This window comes from Athene noctua, chromosome 1 (assembly GCF_965140245.1).
Source record: "Athene noctua chromosome 1, bAthNoc1.hap1.1, whole genome shotgun sequence".
NCBI lineage: Eukaryota > Metazoa > Chordata > Aves > Strigiformes > Strigidae > Athene > Athene noctua.
The window spans coordinates 59227467-59248469 of record NC_134037.1 but is presented as its reverse complement, the minus strand read 5'-3'; the positions used below and the strand labels follow the sequence as shown (position 1 = coordinate 59248469).

The window sequence follows — 21003 nt, the reverse complement described above, 5'->3', positions numbered from 1 at the left end:
GCTCAGCTATCCTATCAACTGCAATTGCCCTTATGCTATCCGCCCACAACTTTATCTGCTTGCCCGTGGAGAGCAGATACTGGCAACATAGGCATTTTTTAATGAACATGAGAAACGTCACCAAGAAACACATCCAACACAGAGGGAATCATCAGTTTTCAGCACTGAAACTTTCTGGTACTTCCTCACAGTCACAGTCTGTACAGAACCCACGTCAATTCAGGTTATTTACATATGCAGACACATTCAAGATCTGCCAGAGCAGATAGTTCTAAAGAGTTAACATGCCCACCATACTCTCTCCAAGCAGCACAGAATCTAAAATACAGGGCTGCCTACTGTGCATTATTAATGGCATTCCTAAACATTAATGCCACTGGAGGATTTGTTTCTGAATGCAAATTTAACAAACCAACATTTCCTCTGTGAATGATTGATGCATGACAAATCTGAGGTATCTGCGTCTATGGTTGTGAATACTAGACTTAGGACATTTGTCTAGAAATATTCTGCTAAATATTTCAAGCTTGAGTAGAAACAAAACCAGAAAGTTCCTCAACAGCTACAGCAAAGCCTTTAATCTCATGAAAATAAACAGTTAGCAATTGGATTTGTCTCATAACCATTTCTACAGCTCTAGTTACTCTGGAATAATATTACCTAGAGTAGAGTCTGTATGGTATTATATTGATTGAAGGTTCAAAAATTATAGCTCTTGATGTGACAGAAAAATGGGTAAAGGTCCTTCTTGACTATACACACTAGATAAATGGCCACCTTAATATTATCTTGTGCACACATTTAATCAGAAGAGGAAGTGGTCTATGCAATTGTAAATTCATACGTGTGATATCCTTCACATTAAGTACTAGACTGCTCTATGAAAAACAAAACCTGTGACACCATGATACATGCATGTTTCCCTGTGCTACACAGAAAATGTATACGCTATGTCTTATTAGTGATGTTCATCGATTTAAACCTGATTTATGGTCTGCTGCACAATCTCGTACCAGAAGACTACTTGATAGCAGTACCAATGTACATAGCTCTATAATTAAAAAAAAGCTCTTTGTGCTCAGCAAACACATTCTGAAAAAACGCATTAAGTATTTACAGGATGGAGGTTTGTGATCCATTAAGTCACTTTCATGCTGGCTTTAGAATATGCCTCTAAACAGAGGTAGGTTTAAGGGGTTAAGAAGGAAAAGGAAACTTGGCACAGGGAGATACCTAATATTGGCACTGCATCAACAACATAACTGCACTCCACTCTCAGCAAATGCAGGTTTTGCAGATTTCAGTTTGCAAATTGTGACAGCAGATGGTTGAAACCTTCCCCCATACAAATCCCATGCCTGAAATGGCATTGCCTACGTTTACACACCCTGAGAAATGAGAGTTGATTTCAAAGAACCGAGTGAGCAACTTCTATTCCCACTTACTGGTACAGCCTGATACATAGGGTACAGAACACTTGAAACAACAGCAAAATATCTGGCCACTATTACATAGCCAGACTTTAACTTTAAGCAGCCATAAACTTTTATTTAGATGTGAAAGGAAAACACATTTACAAGAAGAAAGATTTAGGAAGATTTATTGTTCCCCTGAAATTTATAGATGTCCCGCAGGCTCCCTTGTCTGCATGTCAGTGCTTGAGCGAAAGGATGAGCAGGTTCTTTAAATCACAGGCTAAAATCAATACCAGCATAAATTGCACAGAGACTTTATCTCCACACTGCTTCCCGATTGATACAATCTGTGTATGAGGAGTAATCCAAATATTGGATTGCACATATTTGGCAGGTCTTGCACCCCTCTTCACAGACAATGGTTTTGTCATAACTCACAATGAAGTTACTGTAATACTTCTCAAACAGTGTGCTGTGTGGCACAGACAACTGCTTGGCCATTTCATACAGGCTTTCTGGCTTCAAGTCTTCAATGCCGTAAGCTTTAGTCAGGATGTATTCTAATTTCCAGTTTGATTCATTTTTCTTGTTGGCATCTCTGAGGTCCAGATAAAACTGCCAAAGATCCTACAGTTAAAAAAAAAAAAAGAAAAGAAAAAACAGGCATGGCTGTATTGCTTTCTTCCCTGCTTCATTAAGTCTCTAGAGTGATATATTGATTAGGAAGCTGTCACTCCTTATTATTCACAACTCAGTAGAAGGTCACGTCCCACCCCAAGAGCTGGGCTTACACCCAAAGCTGGTCCTTGCAGTGTGGTAATGGTGGGGGGATGGGGAGGAGAAGAAAAAAAAGCCACAAAAGGCAGCAGTGGCAGTGTTAGAGGTCTTTCCTGTCCAAACTGTAAACCAAACTCCACTATGCTCATGTCTGCTTTAGGAATGAGGCAAAAGGGAGAGATCCCAAAGTTTCTTTTCTGCAAACACTGCTTGAGGGGCAGAATGGACAGAAAAAGAAGGCCCAGGGAGAATTTAAGGGAAAGGAACAGATGGGAGGCACAGGAGTGAAATCTGCACAAGAAAGGAGCAGCCTGTATTAGCACAAGTCTCCTGAGGGAAACCCCCAGACCCAGTCAAGCTGCAAGATGACACATCACTGAACTCAGGGAGGTCAAGGTTTTACCCTGAATTAGAGTATCCAAGTCATTCAGAGTCAAAATAATTATACAGGATTCACTTTACCTCCAAAATCACATGAGACTACAGAATAGAAGTATTGTACCTTTTTCCTTCTAAATTTATCTACAATTTCCTATAGTATAAATTGTATATTTCTACAGTATAAATTCTACATGATTATGAAAGACATCACCTTGTTAAAAGTCCTTTTCTTCATCTGCTCTTCTACCCCCTTTAGAAGCATTTCCTGGACTGCATCCCAAAGCTCAGGCTACCACCAGCAAATAACATTGGTATGTAAACAAGCCCAGAGTTTAACCTTTTTCACCTTTGCAGAGTTTCCTGCAAACACTTTTAGGATGCTGCCCAGAAAATTTCTGACTGTCTTTGATTCTACGTCATAAGTATATTACATAGAGAACAGGAAGTATTGGGGTAGTCCTGCAGGCACAGAAAGACTCACCAAGTCCTCTTTCAGATTTCCTTTCCTTTGCCCAGGAAGAAAAATAACAGTAAGCACCAGTCCCACCAATAGATATAATGCCACAAAGGCTGACATCTCACTGGCATTTTTAATGACACTATATTTAAAGTCTTAAATGATGCTTTAAAATCTTCACTTACCAGCAAACTATAATCAAGATGATCATATTGATACAATCTGACACCAGGGTTATTGGACTCCATTTGCCATACATTCTTCACTGGAGTTACAGCAGGTGCCACAAACAAGGAATTTACTGGCTTTTCTGCAGGAAGAGGGAAGGTGAAAAAAGAGTTTCCTTTCAATCATTTGTCTCTCAAACAAATGTTTTTGTAGAGAACCAACACACCAAGAACCGGAGTGACTAGCTTAAATACATTAGCATTTTTTCCTTGGATTAGCTATATCACTGTGAACTCCTTCTATACTTCCACTGGATAGATCCAAATCTGTGTAAAACACCACAGTACACATTCCACTGTGTACCAGTTAAGTTTGTCTACACTAGAGGCTTCCCACCAATTCAACTACCTGTGCAAAATGGTCTTGTCTATGTGTAAGCTCTCCATATTTTGCATATTTCTACTGCAGAAATATGCAAAACCTTCAGCTGCTGTTTCTATGCTATAAGCATTTTTTGGTTTATGTATCACTGATGTTATTAGAAACAGCAGGGTATCATCACCTGACCTTGACTTCACTTATCTAAACTAGCCCAGCACCTATTATGTGAATGCCGATCTTCACAGCAACTGAAACATGAGGATGTACACAGGTTTTAATTAGACAGAATATGCAGGTAAGTATATTGAGAGGTTCTCTGTGGAACAAAAAAGAAGCCCTAACTATACCTTTCTCTGACAACATCACAGTAGTGAAATCACAAGGTCAGTTTCCACATATGAGCAGAAGCTTTGAAAGCATGGAAATCAGTAGGTTCTTCTGGAGAAGACACAACTGAGCTCTGTATCTCAGGACACTGATGCTGGTTACAATATGACATTTATCTTGAATTCTGTGGAATTTCGTAAAGAGTAAAATAGCACGAATACAAGACACCCTAAAACTGTACAGATAAACTCAAACTGTATTTAGCCACAGGTAATTTCACTCTTTAAATTTTGTCAAAACATGCAAAATTATTAAAATAATTTAGACGCAGTTACTTGCACACGCAAACTCTAATGACAAGGCATCAAGAACAGCCTGTCCTCAGTGAAATTTGCAGTAGAGGTGATTATTTCACACAAAAATGGGACACGGTACAAATATATGTAAGTATACGACTGCCCTGAATACCATTTTTAAAAAATATAAAAAGCCAGCACTTTCACTGGGGCCAGATTCCTTTTTACTGAAAATTAATTCCATGATAGTGCCATGTAAAAAGGTAAATGATTTAGAATACTGTTGCTCCAGTCAGCATTTTGGACATTGCTTTTATGAGTGCATATAAAACACACAGAAAAAGTCAATAAATATTTGGGTATTTTACATAAACCAAAGCAATCTCTCACTGTTCTATGGTACAGACACAAATATTGAACCAGTTACTTGTTAGAGATCTTCTGTTAGAGATGTCAGAGTGCTCCATACAGCCGTGCCCATGCTTAAAACTAAGGGATTTCAAAGCAATAAACAGCATTTTTTAAACCTGGGTGCTTTTCCTGAAGGGAAATTAGCTGATCTAAGAGATGCAACAGGCAGAGACTTTCTTTCCCCTGCCTCCTGCTTACTCTTATCTTAATTAACTTCGAAGCAGCAGGGAACTCAGCAGAGAGGCACAGTAATGATGCAGGAAACACAAGAACACAGAGCATGTCTAGTTGGCCTGAGAACATTCCCTTTGACACACTACACAATAGCAACTGGCTAGTATAATTTGCCCATGTCACTAAGAGAGCAGAGAGGAAAGACTAGAAATTCTTGTCTAGGCATAAGCATTCATTTAAAAAAATAGGAAGCTTGGGGAGTCTCTTCTGACTTCAAAAAAAAAAAAAAAGACAGTCTGCCTTGCAAGGTTCTCTTTGGAAAAAAACTGGGTGTGTGAGGCTTGAACACTTGTAGATAAAAAGCAGTATTTCTTTCCTTTTTCAATTATTTATAACAGATGCTGACTAGTAAGAACATGCAAGAAAATATTAATTTGCTTTTAATCAAGAATAAAAAAAGATTAATGATTCAACAAGCATCATTACCTTCTTCATCCAGGAGGACCATGATGCTATCTCTATGTGTATGTCCAAAAAACTGCCCCGCAATAACACTACTGTATTTGCGAAAAATCTTTACCAGTCTTTCATTGTAAAACTCCCTGATAGCTGTAGTATTCCTTGCATATGGCAAGTATCCTATTGGTACATGTCCTATTATATATACCTAAGAAATCAGATACAGAAAGCACAATTAGCACCTTCATTTGAAACTTACACTTTCAGCTAGAACTTAGAAATGGTTACCACAATTTCATAATAATGCTGTCTTAGGAATGGCACTCTGAAGGCTGTAAATCACAACAGTTTTGTTATACAAAATACAAACGGCAAGAAAGTTTACATTCATAATAAAAACACAAATTTTTTTTTTAGTGAATTCAGTATATTCTTGGGAAAAAAGTTCCAATAAATCTGTATGTGATTTTTGGGCCAAAGAAAATCTGATCAATTATTTCAAATGAAAAAGTTACTAGGGCAAGACTTATAATTTGGCATCTCAAGGGGATAGTAAGAAAAACTTCTGTTAGAATATTACAGAGCCTGCATGGTCAGTCACCAGAAACATGGAAGAACTAGTTAAAACCCCTCTTGTCTGAGGGCAAGACTTGGTTCCAACTCACATACCAACCAATAGGCTGTGAGGTTTTATGAGGAAGGGAAATTCTCTCCTTTCTCCTGACTGTAATACTGTATTTTTAATATTACAGTACCATAGCAAAAATGTAAACATGTTTCAAATTAAACAGTTTTTCTGGTCAGATGATGATCCAATCCCCGCATCAATCAAGCCAACACGAGCAAACAATTTATAACCTCAGTTCAAAACCTGAGTATTATAAGACATTTTATTATAACACTCAAATCACAGCAATTGCTAAAGCTTGGCTAAGTTTCGTGGTTGACAAACTCCTTTATAATATCTATTTTTGATACTTGCAATTACATAAAAATATAAATTAAATATGCTAGCTTTTGTCTCAGGTCAAGGGTGCACATTTCAAAATTAACAGCTATCAATAAAGAGTCAGAAACAAAAATATTAAGTATTCTCATCCTGGCTTCTACAGTATTCTACACAGTAGGAAAGAAAAGGTATTTTACTGTATAATTTAAGCTGCACTCAACTATTTTGTTAAAGTGTTGCTGTATAATGTGCATATTCAAGGAAAAATTCTTTTTAAAATTAAATTTTGATCTTGTGGTATCTTTGGCAGCATTAATACTCTTCTAGACTCATGTTTATATTTTCAATGTCTCTACTTCTTACTTCTCTTTTTTTTCTTTTTGAAGTTTAAAAAAATAAGGCTGATGGGCTCTGTTCACAGCACCTACCTTTTCCTTCTTCTGTGAAGAGGTTTCTAGTACTGCCTCCAGCCAGGCAAGCTGGTTGGCTGGGTCAGTGATATTCACAGTTACACTGTTGGGGCTGTAATATAAATTTGTGTTCAGACTGATTATCCTGAGTGGTTGAGAGCTATCACTGGATTCAAACAGCTGTGTATAGAAGCCACCTGTGAAAATAAGATCAACATAATCTGAAAAATGAAAAGTTTCAAAGCACAACTTCAGAATGAAAGTACAGCACTGACAAAATACCCAGCCTTCCTCTTTCTAATAAAAGAGTACGGTATGTTTATTCAAGCCATGCATCACCTCATCACAACTGATCATCTCAACAATCTGTTTTTAGCAACATTTTAGTAGGAGAAGCTGACACTGAATTTTTTATTAATTCTTGCCTGTAATTGCCTTTGTGTTTATTTGACAGTTTTCAGATGCAATTATCCAACTGACATGCAAGAAGTGCCCTGTAACATTTCTTCTACACCGAGACATTTGGTAATTGTTAAAAAGTCCACATTTCTTGAAATACTGCAATTCCTGGTTCCTCCAGGAAGAACTGACTGAGTTTGGTAGCCTTGTACTTTTTAAGTCATTTAACTTCAGATTGGACTATGATGAAAAGAAGCCATTTTTCAAGCTCCTAAAAGCTTGATAGCATACAGAGCTTCTTCAATGGATGCATCTTCGTAGTTCACGGACTTCAGTGGAGCCATGGGAACAGAGCTATAACAATATACCTTAATGTAAGGTCTGCCCCTTTGAGCTTGATTTTTCCTGTTAAGAGTTTCTACTTCCACTCTTACCCAGAATTCCTTCTCATTCAGGACACAATAACACAAATTAAACTTCCAAATCCCTAACATTTGAGTGGATTGGAAATTGGGTTGAACTTTTCAGTCCTTTGCTAAAAAGAAAAATCATAATCAGGATATCAATATTCTCCCAGTTTAGTAAATTTGACACAAATACAATGCAATTAACAGTATAATCATCAAGACTATGTGATATCATAACCTGAACAAATATGTGCCTATTCAACATGTTCTAAAATACATATAGTATCAAAACAGAAACAACATTTCATCAATTTTTTTAAAACCAAATTTAAATCTTCTCAAGCATCAGATGCCTTTATATAATATTTATCAAGATTATGAGATCTTGAAGGCAATAAGGTATTTCACATGATTTGGTACAAAGCCAATAATACCGTATATGTTACAAAAAGCAATAATTATTGCATCAGAAGAGAATAAATGTACCCTGAATATAAGCACTGCTATTCAAAAGGACAAGTAACTTCTTCCAGGAAAAGCATTTCAGATAATCCATTGTGCTGATTCATCCTACGAGACTTAGCTAAACAAACAGGACAATTCTACAGAAACATTAGCTCTCTAAGCCCTATCTTTACAATGCATTACTGTCATATTTTACCTTTTCTGAAGGTATTGATTGCTTCATCAGTTAGCCAAGGTTTCCAGAAATCTGCTACAGCATTGTAAACTTCACTGGTAGTTACAGGAAGCTGATCCTGTGAGAGAGCAGAACCTGCCTAAATCTTAGTGTTCAGACACACAGACAACAAAAAAAAATCACTAAATTATCCCACCTGCCCTCTCGCGTAACACGTAAGTGTATCCAGTCATCATCAGGAGGAACTTAGAAAGGAAAAAAGACTTCTGAACATCTGGTATTGCTGATCAGGAACAAGGGCCTGAACTTAGTCAGAACTGACTGCATGGCCCTGTTAACGCATTAATAAACTAATGCCAGAAATATTTCAAGCCTTAGAAAGGCGCACAGCAGAGTGGAAAGCCATACATTCTGCAAAATATATAAACTGAAGATTCAAAGGCTAAAAATAAACACTTTTGGAGGAAAAGCCAGAAGATGAGCTTCTTTCATAGCAGGTGAATTTTTCAAGCAACTTGGGGTTCATAGCAGCTCCCCAAAACTCCACTATGGCCCTCAGAAACATTCTGGTGACATTCACAAATATTTCCATGATATCCTGTAGTTCTAGTAACAAAGCATTTAAAACATAAATGGAAAGTTTTGTCTATGTTTTCTCCCACCAGTTCTAATTAGGACTGTAGCACTCTTCAGTCTGAGCCAAGCAATGCCCAAGTGCCACAGCCTGAGAAAAGCCACGCTCTCATCTAACCCTGACAGGAAGATCCCAGCCTGTCCTTGCCTTTCCTGAAATATGTGCTTGGATTCTTGGTGCTAGAAGAAAAAAACAGAGGTTGAGAAATAGGAACGGCATTAGAGTGCATGTTGTCTTAAACAGAAAATTTGACCTTTCTAAGATCTTTGAAACTAGAGCTATGTTATTAAAGGCTTAGGCACTAAGTCTCTGTCTAGGAGTAGTGCAATCAGAAGTCTGTTCAGACATCTGTTGCTTGCAGTGCACAGATACCAGTTATTAAGAAAGCTGTGAGCCACACCAGTTCAACCAGAGCTAACAGTCACTAACAGACACAGCAAAGCCTGATCCCAGATAAGAGGCCACATTATGGACTGAAGGTGGTTTGGACGTAGGAAAGTCAGTGCTGTGTGAACTTGTGGATTAGACAGCAGTTCAGGAATTAGTTTTAAGCAGGAGCAAGGATCTGAAACAAGTAAGACTATGCAGAAAGACCAAGGTCACAATATACAATCTGAAAGGTACCCCAATGCTTGATTAACCTGAGTAGTACTTTTAATAGGTTCTGCAAGAAAAATCACCCAAGACCATTAAATTGTTAAGACAGACAGGTCATAACACAATAGAGAGCAATAAAATTCTTCGGCGCACAGTGAGCGCACAGCTTTCACACTTGCTCTGAAACAGCCTACTGTGTGTGGCTTGCTCCACATCGCTTCCCAGTCTACGGGACATTTGCCAAGAATGTCCCTATGAAAAACAGAAATGTCATCAACAGCAAAAAAAAAAAATAATCCAACAACCTGAAATGACCCCACAGTAGGGAAATTCTGATCCCAATGGTCTCTTTCAAACAGTAACAGAAAAGTATGGCAGTTCTGCGTACTGGTGAAGCCTGCCATTTCAAAGCATCACAGAAACACTCCTCTGTGGTTTTGTGCGGAGAGAACTACAATGGTTACTCCAATCAGCAGCCTACTTCAAAATATTATTTGCTGCCCATCTGCCCATCCTTACCATCTTTTCTCATAAACAAAACTCGTATTTGTTGGAAAAGTCACTGCATTCTTTGTCTACAAGGTTATTGTATACAGTTTTTTCTTCTATATCAAAGGAGACTGCTGAATGACAACTATTCTCTGTCAAGACTTAAAAAACAAAACAAAAACAAAACAAAATGAAAACAAAACACTCAGTGAGGTTTCAGTTAAGGTGTTATTTTTCAAAACACTCTACTCGTGGTTTCTGGTGAACCAACCTGGCCCCCTGTCAGTGCATATGACAAGCTGAAGCTATACTACCAGAGTGAACACACAAGAGACTGAAGTTCCAGCTTTGTTTGTGCACTCACATTTCCAAAGTACCTTTAGATCTTATTTTGTCTCTCACATTTCCCTTTCCCCTGTCTGAGCACCTCTGTTACTCCCTGATTTGGGAATCACTAACACCAGTAATGACAATGATACAATCACCTAGTACACCAAGATATACCCTGATAGGCCTAATGAGTAAGACAGCAAGCTGAACTAAAAGTCTTAGGGGGTGTTACCGAATTCCCATTTGGCATTTCAAACAAAATATTTTAGCTGACCTGCTCCACATCCCTTCCGATCCCCTCAGATCCAATGACAGAATTTGCTTCTCAGTCCTGTGTGCTGCCAGATCAACCCGCAATAAGCTTTAAAGGACACATGAAGCAACTGTTTACTTTTGAGCTATGCCAAGAACAATATTCACAGAACACTGAAAGCAAAAAAAGCACTGTCCTCAGCTGCAATCCAGTAAATCATCAATGCAAATATTTCTAAGTGTCCAATAAGGAAAGAAAAAAGATATATTTTTAATATTAATTGCAAAACTATGGGAACATTACAAAAATTCTGCTGTTACTCTGATAAAAAAAATCCAGTGTCAGCAGACAGATTTCCAGCAGGCCTTTCAGTAGGCCTTGAATCCTACCACGGGCTTAAAGAACCATTAAGAGTGCCATTTCTGTTAGATTAAGTCATTGCACACACATGCATGACTTACACAGCAAGAAAAAAATAAGCGTGTATTAACTACGATGAGACCTGGTGGTTCTAAGCCAAGAGGAACGATTAGCAGTAAATCTGCATGACCTCAGACAGATTTTACTGGCATCAGTGTCTGTTTGGCTAACTTAACACACAGAGAGAGATGTACTTTCTGTTCTTGATTGGAACTATTTGTAACTTTACATGCTAATTGGAAAATTGTAGAATGCTCTTTCTGGAATAACAGTCTCAGAAATTTAACTCTTATTTTTCACACCTGCTTTCTGAGGGGTTAGGAACACAGTCAATATGATAGATAAAGAAATTTCTAACTTGTTTTACCTGTGGCCAGTAGTCATGATTGCCCAAGGCTGGGAAAACCTGAAGATCTGGAAAGAAATTACGAATTGTAGAGCTCATATTGCCAATGATGCTAATGACCAACTTTGTGGAGAGTTCTTTTACAGGAACATGAGGAGGGCTATCTCTGAAAAAGGAAAATGCTTTATTAACAAAGGTTTATTAAGCAATATAAGGAAAGGCAAAAAATTCTGCAAACAAATCTACATTCTAGCAGCATGTAATACTACTATAGACTCTTTAATTAAAATAATAGAACTGCCCAAAAGGCTCTCCACAAAGGCGCTTTTTTTAAAAAAAAAAAATAAATCAAAAGAGTAATGTGTTTTGTATGATTCACATTTATCATAACTAAGACTTCTTAGAAATTAAATCAATTCAACTCAATCATTTTGAGCTACTATGCAGTTTGGGTTATGTATCTTCTGTCATCTGCACAACCTCGTAAGTTTATTTTTCCCCTTTTAACAATGTCCTGTGGAAAATGAAGTACAATAAGTGAAATAAATTAATCACTTGTCTTTACATATTCATATTTCTTAACACCCTTCCCCCAGCAAAATTAAGTGACGTAACATCCATAACCTTTCCAGCAAAAAAGATCCCATCGATAAACTAGTTCTCGCAAACACTCAAACCCACTAATCTCGTCGATAAATTATCTATTGATATATACCATAAAAAAAATATGTGATGGTAGAATGGAGAATTTTGCAATGGCAGAAGGGTAAATTGATGCTACCTTTTATGAATACCTAAAAAGTAACAGAGCATGGTATTATCGAGCTACTCATATGACTCCCTTTCACACTTCATTCTCCAGTCCCAATGCTAAGGCACACAAAGCCTCACAGGCAACACCTGTGTGAGAGAGAGAGTAGTATTATGCCCATTTTCTAATAAGGAAGATCAGCACAGAAAAGGTAAACATTTTACTCAGCAGTGGACTGCACACATCCAAAACACTGCAATGAAGGACTGTGAAAACACATTTTCTTTAGAAGCACATGCAGCTATGAGTGATAGTCATGAAGAAAGAGACACCATCTACAACACTGTTATCCTGCACCCTGCTAGCTCCCGATCCAGAATTCATACAGGCACTGAACTCAAATGGTAACTTCATACACTTTTTTTTTTAAAAAAAAAAAAGAAAAAAAGTAAGCCTTGGTGTTGCATGATTCTAGTTACCTCTTAGAGAACCAAATAAAATGATATTTTGTAAAAAGGGATGCACTTTAATGTCCTTAAGACCTACAAAATCCAGTATGTCCCACAGTTGTTCCAGTTACTCCTCTGACCTTCTGCTTTCTCCACTTCCCACCCTCCCTGCATCATTTCTATTAACTTACGCTAATACAGTCATGTGGTCAATGTCCCAATGAACAGTCTAACAATATCCAGAAATTATTACAGTAATCAAAATCTGTTCCTGAGGCCTTATACTCTCACTCAGTCTTCCACTTATTAGCCATTCGGACAACTAAAGGGACTATTTAAAAGTATCATTTGTGAGACACTACACTCAGATCTGTTGGTGCAAATATAAATTTGTGAATTACTGCACTATACGGCTATCCAGCATTAAAAGCTTTAACTGCAGAGTGACCTGAACACTTACCCAGTCCAAATCATGAATGAAACCTGCTGTTTTGAATCCTTCATGAATGCAAATGCTGACAAAATAAGTTGATATGGAGAATCACACAAAAAGTCTCCAAAAGGGCCTGGGTTGGAGGCATTGGCTCCTTTGGAAGAAGAACAAACTTTGGTGCGATCAGCGGTAATGTGGTAAGTTGGATCTAAATGTAGGTCAGATACATGCCAGAACTGCCCTGTTTCCAGAAAACAAAGATTAAAGAAAATGCATTATTTGCATTTGAACTGGATATACACAGGTAATGCCAAGTTTGCTCCGGTTTGTCTACTGCTATTCCTCTTTCAAGTTTTGAAAAGAATAAATTTAACAAACTGTTGATTAGCTTGTGTGATAAGTGTGGGTGAGTTCTGCATTCCTGACAAGAGTCCTTCATGTAGTCAGCTTAGAAAAACTGAAAACAGAAGCAGCAGCATAGGTTTAAGCCAGTCTGCAGGAAAAAAATGGAGGTTGGTAGGGACAAGAAAATCAGCTCCTTTTCATTAATAACAATCTGGAAACTGGGCAGTAAATGAGGGGATAGAAGGACTTCTGCACTCCACCTGAAAAGAGAGGGACTTGCATTTTAATTATTTTTATAGTACCTTCCAGCCAGGGAAGGTCTGGAGAAGATCAAAGTGTAGAAAGAAAGTTGAGAAACAGCATGCATGCAAAAATTTTAAAGTTCTTCTCCCCAACAGTCACAGCAGCAAAAGAGACTGGGCTTCTCACTGAAGAGAGGTGTGTCAGCCTTACCTACTCCTTCTTTTTCAGGCTGACACATTCTCAGCCACTGCTACTTAGCACTGCATGGGTAAAGGACAAGTATAGCAATATGGTGAACACGATGAATTAAGTTTGTATTAAACTACCAGCCTTCGAGTTTTAAGTAAAACAAAAGTAATTTATTTGTGTCGGTTTCAAAGCACTTGGGACAGGCAGCGGTGTATCTGGGGTAGTGGTTGTGAAAGCAGGACAGATATAAATTGATTGTTCCCAAGGTCACATGCCCATTCTGTGGAAGAGCAGACACCACACTACATGGACTCCGCAGAACTGTAACTCCTACCACCAGGAGAGAGGGAAACGCCTGGACACTGCTGCGAGCTTGTTCCGAGGCACCTACGAGTCACAGGGAACGAAAATCCTTGCGGAGGCCACTTCGGGGCACTCACCTGCCCTACGCTACGGCAGCGCATGAGTGTGCTTGCTGACAGCACAGAAACCACATGTAATGTTTGCGGTGGGTGCCTCGACACCGCGCCAAAGGCAGGGCAGGGCTCACTTCACCCGCACCGTCCTCAGCGCCGGCCACCCCGGCTAGCTAAATATAAACCCCTTTGGCCCCGCACACCGGAACAGCGCTGTGTTTACTCATCGAAAAGCCCCGTGAGGTTGAAGCCAGCTGGGACAGGGAGCACCACCCAGCAGTCTACCTGCGCGCAACACCGAGGAGGGGAGGGACAGGAGGCGAGCACATACCCCGGAGGGGCGGGCGGACGGCGCCCCCCGGCCCAGCCTCCCTCAGTCGGGCCGTCCCGTCCCGTCCCGGCGGGCGGCGGCTGCGCGCCCCGGGCCGGGCTGCCCCTCACACCCCCCCAGTCCTCCACGGGCGGCCTCGGCCGGGCCGACCCCGCTCAGGCGGTGCCCCCCGGCGGACTCACCCACAGCGGAGCGGGGCTGCGGCGCGGCCGGCGCCGCCTCCAACGCGGAGCAGAGCAGCGCCAGGCCCAGCGCCAAGCGGGCGGCGCGTCCCCCCCGCCGCTCCATGTTGGCCGTGCCGGGAGCGCCCTGCCCGCCGACGGCTGCTCATGTGACCGCCCCGGCGCGGAGGAAAGGGGCGAGCCCGGGGCGGCTTGTGCAAGCCCCGGCCCTTCGCTGCCTCCCCGGGGCTGCCGGAAGCCGACACCGCGCCCCGCCCGCACGACCGGGGGCCGCAAGCCGCCCCTGGCCGGGGCCCTGCGCTGGCGGCCGGGGGGCGGTGGGGGCAGCAGCCGCCGCCTCGGCCGGCCGTGCCGGGGTGACCTTCGGGAGGTGCCACCCCCGGGCCGGCACTGAGACGCTGAGGGCCCCGTAGGAGCCAGCCTGGCCGCGGGCAGGGCTGAGTTCACGGCCCGGGCGGGCTGGAGGCGGCCTCGAAGGAAGGTGAGGCGGGCAGCGGGAAGGAGGCGGGAGTCTCTTCCCCGCTCGGCCGGTGGCCTGTGGTGCCCGGCGGGCCTGTCCCTTCGAGCCCTCCGAGGCGGCTGGGACCTGTGGCTGAACACCCGCCCCCCCTACAGCCCGCCGTGGCCCCGCCGGTGCTACCGGCGGGCGTGGGACGCCCCTGAGGGCCAGGGCTGCTGCCTGCCCGCCGGGCCCTGCCCTGTACAGGCAGCCCTCGGATGCCTCGCAGGAGTCTCAGGCATCTTTTGGAAGGAAGGTTTCTCGCAGGATACACAAAAAATGGATCCTGGTTACTTAATGAACTTTGACATTTAAAAAACTGATGAAATACATGATCAACTAAACCTCTAATACAGCTTAAGGAAAATGCTGAGGTCTAGTCAATACGAGTCTCCATTGCTAAAGGCCTTATGGTAGCGGAGCTGATACTTATTTCTGAGGTACGAGCAGTTTCCAGTGAAGGAAAAGGACTTGGTGTCAGATTTAGGATAAGACTAGAATTATGATGTTGTGGATCCTGTAGCTGCCCCCAAACATCCCGCTGCTCACTGTGCTGTTCTGTTCACATCAGCTCTCCAGGGTGTTGAAAACCCATTTTACCAGCAGCTGGAAGTCCCATATGTGAGAGTTTTCCTCACTTTTCCACTCCTCAGAGCAGTGCCACAGGCACCACTTCTCCACTTTTCTGTCCCTTATTTAATTTTACATTAATAGTTTAGAATAGCAAAAGACTTCACCACTAAGCTTCATGATAGTTTCTTGTGACTTACAGAACATATGTATGTAGCCTTTGTTTAAAAGTGACTGTAGTGTAAAATATTTACCTTTCAGGGTTTATTTGCAAACCAAGTCTTAACAATCTGTCTCTGAATTCTTTTCCTCATATTTAATAAAAACCTTTTTTCTTTTTAACCCGTGACCCTAAAAATCACTTTTGAAGATGAATGCTGGTACTGGGGACCCAAATCTGTTTTCCCCAGTGACCATGGGAAAGCAGCTGCTCCCTCCTTTCTGAGAAGGTGTGGCTGAAAAGGACAGTCATATGGCAAATGCACCCGTGTGGGCAAACAGGCAGCAACAGGGGGAAGGCAGATGAAAGCAGTATTAGGTACTGAAGCTGAGGATTAAATGAGCTAATAAAATGGAAGGGCAGAAGATGCAATTTAAACATAACTTGCTCTATAGCAGTTGAAGGAGCTGAAGCAGACCAAAACATAGAAACTGCAGCTCCACATACCACTGGGACAAGTTCTACTTCCCATTTTTCTGATGAAAAAAGTTATCTCCTGAATTTTAAAAACTATCAATATCCACCAAGTAAAACATAATGGCTCATAATTAAGGACTGTCTTCTAGATGTATAGTGTTCCCCACAAGAGAAAACAGAACTTGGATGTTCCTTGTAGGCAGATTCTTTGTGAAAAAGTGAAGCTAATAACATTAAATTTTGTATTTGTGTTGGTTAGGTCCCATAGTTAAATCTGAATTTTTATCATGAGTGAGATGAGCTACCCATGTTACCCAGGGAAACAAGAAGCCGCTTCCCATGATACCACATGGCAGATCTGAAGGATGGCACATGTGGTGCAGGATGAGGCCTGGGAAGTTGGGCAGGACGCCCATCCTGCACCTCCCTCTGCAACCACACAAGCCCTCAGAGAACAGACCAGCTAAAGCTAAGCTCAGCTCTGTCTTTGTGTGAAAGGCTGTAGGTAGCTGCACCTCCATATGGTCCACTAAGTCAGTGTGTCAGAAAACATGGACTCTCCAAAGAATCTCCTTCATGCTGCCAGCCATCTGTTTCAATTCTCCTAATAATCTGAAGCATAAGGCAGTTTTTCCCACCCTGGTCTCATAGAGAAACATTCTTCAGGTTTTAATTTATCTCTTTTAAGTAGCATTTTATTTGAAATTGCTCACAGTGAAATTCTTACCCCCTATACAGATTAACTATGAAATACAGCTCAGGGAGAGGAATCTCACGTTTCTCTTGTACCGTTTTCTCTTTTTCCTCCCACACCTGTGGACGCTGATGAAAGGCAAGTTTTATACTTTAGGTTCATTCCCCGAGTCCTGTCCTTTATCATGTTGGTCCTTTCCTCCCACCGTGGGGAACACTTCAATCTTTACACTTTGATTTCCTTCAATCTTTTGTATATTAACAAAAATGACACCAAAACAAATTAAAAACTCTCATAACTGACATCAAAGACTATCTACCTATTGTCCTTAGCATGCACTGGATAACAAGTTCCCAGTGAAGAGAGGAGCTGAAAGTGGCTTGAGCTTCTCACTTCTCTGACTACACATATCACGACAGGGGCTTTAAATTTCTCCAGCAAAAAGAAGCCACTGAAGTAGAGTGAATGCAATTTTTCAGTTCCTATGTACTCTACACCACACTGAGATGCTGCTACAGCACTGTGCACCACATGATTTTCTGTTGTTTAACTGAAAAAGGAACTTTCAACAACTCCCTTCAGAATACTGGAATATTAGCTGATTAAATGCAAAAGGAGCACAGGTTGAAAAAACTTTTTAATTTCTGTTTGATCTGCATTCCAAAACAATTCAAACAGGTTCCATTTACTGTAAAAAAAGAGGCAAGTGTTTCAGAAATATAATGCCAAGTTTAACCTGTTTCACTATACAGCACAAGCTTGTCAAATTGATGGCATAAAGTTGTTCGGGTTTTTTTTGTTTGTTTTAGAAAAACACGCCCCCCCCCAAACTCTTTATTAACCTTTCATGTCAGAAATGTGCATTTCAGCTATGTTCGATTATGGACAGTACATTAATCCATCCAGCAGAAGTAACATCTGGACAGAGGTGAGGCAAACTCTACGCTTTCTCATAGTGGCGAACAGCAACCACATCACCAAAGGTGAGAGTCTGCAAGTCCAAGGAAAAGACAAGACACATTAGATGCTGGACCATTCTCTGTCATGACTTAACACATATTCAGAAGTCCATGCTACAGCAAGGCAGTTCACATTATTTATAGAAAAAACAATTGATCCAGATTATTGATATTTTAAATGAACAAGAGGCAAGACCTTAGTAATGGTTCCCATAATAAACATTTCTCCTTGCTACTTTCAAACCCAAGAAACACATAATGCACATCTACAATGCAACTAAAGCGAGGCTAGAAATGTTTAATTTTTCTAATTTTCATTAATTTGTTAAATATAGCACAGTTTTAATACAGATATAACACTTATTTTCCCAAAGCTGATCACACTGCAAGATGTGCAATCTAAAAATCCCAGTCCTCTATACCCATATTCTATACTATTATGCATACATATACTTAAGGAGAACCTTGTAATTAATGCATTCTGTGAACTTATGTAGCCAGAACTACCAAACACTTAGCTGCTGCAGTTGTGCAGAACACTAACGACAGTGTGTGAGTTCTGGCAGTATTTCCTGAAGCGGAACAGGGCATCTTGTCACGTCCAAATACCAAAGAAAAAGGTTTTCTGTATATGCGTGTAGCTGTTTCCAAAAACAAATTTTCCCTTGAATCACTTGTCACATTGTGTTGCACTGAGTGTAAGGTTTTAATTATTTGGAAGTCTCCATACATACAGATACTCCCTAAAGTATTTAGAAAACAAGCTAATTGGTTTGCTCCAACAACCAAGTCAAAGATTAGTACAACTAAACAGGTTTTATTTTTAAAAGTTACATCTCTGTGCCAAAATTAAGCACAAGAAGTGCCACCCTGGACATTAGCTATAGTACTTTACAATATTTATTCACCCAATACTCCTGTTCCTGAAAAGTCAGGAAAATAGTGTGAATTTAAAACAAGACTCTTCTTTACACAATTGCTGTTTATCGTAATTTTTAACAAGACAGGAGGAATAAACCCTTTATTATTAAATACAGAAGTGCTATTACCTCCTGCAATCTTTTAACTTTATTTTCCTAGGGCAATACTTGTTCTCTGTAATATTATTTATGCGTGCATATATAAGAGACGTTTTTAAAGAAATCTAAATTAGCACTGGCAACAGACCATTGCCTATATAATCAAGAACTCTATCTTTTCCTGCTCACCAGGACTTTTTTTGCTTGAGCATTTATACAAACTCTAGAGAGAACATATACACTCCAAATCCACAGGCTGACCTGCCTAAAACCACTAGCGATTTTTTAGTTGTCAGTAAAACAAGACAAAAATCAAAATAAATATTTGAAAAATCTCTGCTAGCATTCCCCACCAATTGGTTTAAGGGTTTGTGTATAAGTAACACTATCTGTTCATAAAGCCTGAGATAAATATAAGTGAGGAGTGTTAAGTGGGATATGTGAATGCCCAGTGAACTCTATACTTACCATTACCATTTTGCCATCCTTTATTTCTCTCACAAAGTTTGTCTCTTTGCCGTCCCACTTCTGTACGTGCACTAGCTTGTCTCCATCCAGGGTCACAACTGACTGTGAGATACCAAGAAACACAAAGACATTCATTTATTTGGAGTGTTTGGGATTCCGCTCACTTATACTGCATGCACTATGCTATTGAATTCTCTTCAATAGATGGATGTGGATCTAGAATGATAAACTAGTCCCAGCCATTTTAAAGCCAAGCCCATGAATCATCCTTGTTTTAAGCATGAGCTCCCTACAATTCTTGTTTGTGTCAAAGCATGGAAAAAGTTGTTTCTTTTGAGTTCCAGCCTCACACGAACCACAGTTTCTGATGTGCTTTGGGATAGCATTTATGTTAAGCCCCCAAAGATTCAGGGAAGAAGGCATTTACCCATTTCAGCCGGAAAAAGTTACTTGAAAACTCTAAAGAGAAGTGGGCAGCTAACACAATTCTTCGACACTGGAAGGCAGACGAGGGCTGGTGACCTAACACATTGCTTCAGACAAGACACGGTGTAAGTGGGCAAATAAGATGCAATCTTGCCTTTTTTCCTGTCCTTCACAGTACTACAACTGGCAGTAGCAGACCTTTCATTTCTTCCCTTTGACCCTACCAGAGATACAGCCGCGGGGGTGGGGAGGAAGAAGAGAAAGAAGAAGCCACTGCAGCCCCAGAGTTCACTTACTTTGCAGTTTCTATCATCGGGGGTAGTTTCATCAAATTCCTCTCCAAGCTTAAAGCTGATTTCTGTGTTTTTGAAAGTGCTTTGAGTCCTGATCACTACTTTGTCCCCCTCGCTGCTGATAATCACAGTGGGTTTAGTCACATTCCCCACCTGCCGTGTTGCAAACCCCACTCCTAGACCGTCAAGAGGAAAAAGAGAAATCCATCGGATCGTGCCGGTTTTTCACTTTTTTTTTTTTGCCACACATCAAGGTACAGAAATCTCTTCCCCCGCTCTACAGCTTTAAGCTATGACAGTGAAACGCTACTTTCCGTTCCGCTTGCGTCCTTACACCTCAGGTACCCACAGGCACTCCCACCCCGCAGCTGTAGCTCTGCATCCCCCCTCACCCCGCGCACCGTGACGAGGCACCGACCCCGAGGCACGGCGCGCCCGGGCCGCCATCGCCCCTGCTTCTCAGCCCCTCATCACGAGTCCGGCACAAGGATCGCTTTTTTGTCGGCGTGTTTCCAGGTCACCTGCAGGCAGCATTTGCCCTTCTTTCACAGGCTTTCCCTAGCCCGCGGGCACCTCCCGGAGCCTCTCCCCAGCAAGACGGCTCACACACCACCACCACCCCCCGCCCGCCCGAACGACCCGCATCAAATTAACTTTATTGGCAGAGGCACAGCCGCCCAAACCTCCCCCGCCTCCGAGAATGCCTCACCTACAGCTCTGGCAGTGGGGGGCTTTTAAATTTTTTGGAAGGTTTTTGGTTTTTTTTTTTAGGACGGTGCAAAGTTCCATATCTCCTAACCGTGCCGCCGCCCGGCCGTACCTACCCAGCGCCTTCATGTACTCGTCGAAGTTGTGGCTGTCCACCAGCTTCCAGGTGGCGCAGAATGCCTCGACCATGGCGGCCGACTGCGGGTGGCGGTGCCGGTGGCGGGCAGCTCCGCCGCGCCGCCCCCCATTTAAAGCCGGCGCCCGGCGGGGG

The 21003-nt window shown here is 41.4% G+C and overlaps 2 protein-coding genes across 4 annotated transcripts; both read right to left on the bottom strand.

The window, feature by feature from the left end:
• Positions 1–1583: 1583 nt before the first annotated feature.
• Positions 1584–14795, bottom strand: SMPDL3A (sphingomyelin phosphodiesterase acid like 3A). Of its 3 annotated transcripts, XM_074896231.1 has the most exons (9): positions 14460–14792; positions 13865–13917; positions 12781–12994; positions 11142–11286; positions 8073–8169; positions 6624–6802; positions 5274–5454; positions 3216–3340; positions 1584–2042 (listed from the first exon to the last, which is right to left on the bottom strand). In XM_074896231.1, exons 1-9 carry the CDS (start codon positions 14606–14608, stop codon positions 1731–1733), a joined length of 1455 nt encoding a protein of 484 aa, XP_074752332.1. In that variant the 5' UTR covers positions 14609–14792; the 3' UTR covers positions 1584–1730. The 3 variants fall into 3 exon arrangements, with proteins under 3 accessions (XP_074752332.1, XP_074752333.1, XP_074752334.1); XM_074896232.1 differs by lacking the exon at positions 13865–13917 and having other exon boundaries at positions 14460–14795; XM_074896233.1 differs by lacking the exons at positions 13865–13917; positions 14460–14792 and adding an exon at positions 14150–14222.
• Positions 14796–17483: 2688 nt separating this feature from the next.
• FABP7 (fatty acid binding protein 7) lies at positions 17484–20978 on the bottom strand. Its single transcript, XM_074896230.1, has 4 exons — positions 20849–20978; positions 20028–20200; positions 19306–19407; positions 17484–17850 (listed from the first exon to the last, which is right to left on the bottom strand). The coding sequence occupies exons 1-4, from the start codon at positions 20919–20921 to the stop codon at positions 17800–17802; spliced, it is 399 nt and encodes a 132-aa protein (XP_074752331.1). The 5' UTR covers positions 20922–20978; the 3' UTR covers positions 17484–17799.
• Between the last annotated feature and the right edge of the window lie 25 nt (positions 20979–21003).

Bases quoted from the DNA above. Each gene is read 5' to 3' on its own strand.
- FABP7 (XM_074896230.1), bottom strand. From the start codon at position 20,921: ATGGTCGAGGCATTCTGCGCCACCTGGAAGCTGGTGGACAGCCACAAC. The intron at 20,201-20,848 runs GTAGGTACGGCC...TTGACGGTCTAG, and splicing joins CGAGTACATGAAGGCGCTGG to GAGTGGGGTTTGCAACACGG. The intron at 19,408-20,027 runs GTAAGTGAACTC...GGTATCTCACAG, and splicing joins CCGATGATAGAAACTGCAAA to TCAGTTGTGACCCTGGATGG.
- SMPDL3A (XM_074896231.1), bottom strand. From the start codon at position 14,608: ATGAGCAGCCGTCGGCGGGCAGGGCGCTCCCGGCACGGCCAACATGGA. The intron at 13,918-14,459 runs GTGAGTCCGCCG...TGTGACTCGTAG, and splicing joins GCAGCCCCGCTCCGCTGTGG to GTGCCTCGGAACAAGCTCGC. The intron at 6,803-8,072 runs GTAAAATATGAC...TTATTTTCACAG, and splicing joins AATCAATACCTTCAGAAAAG to GTGGCTTCTATACACAGCTG.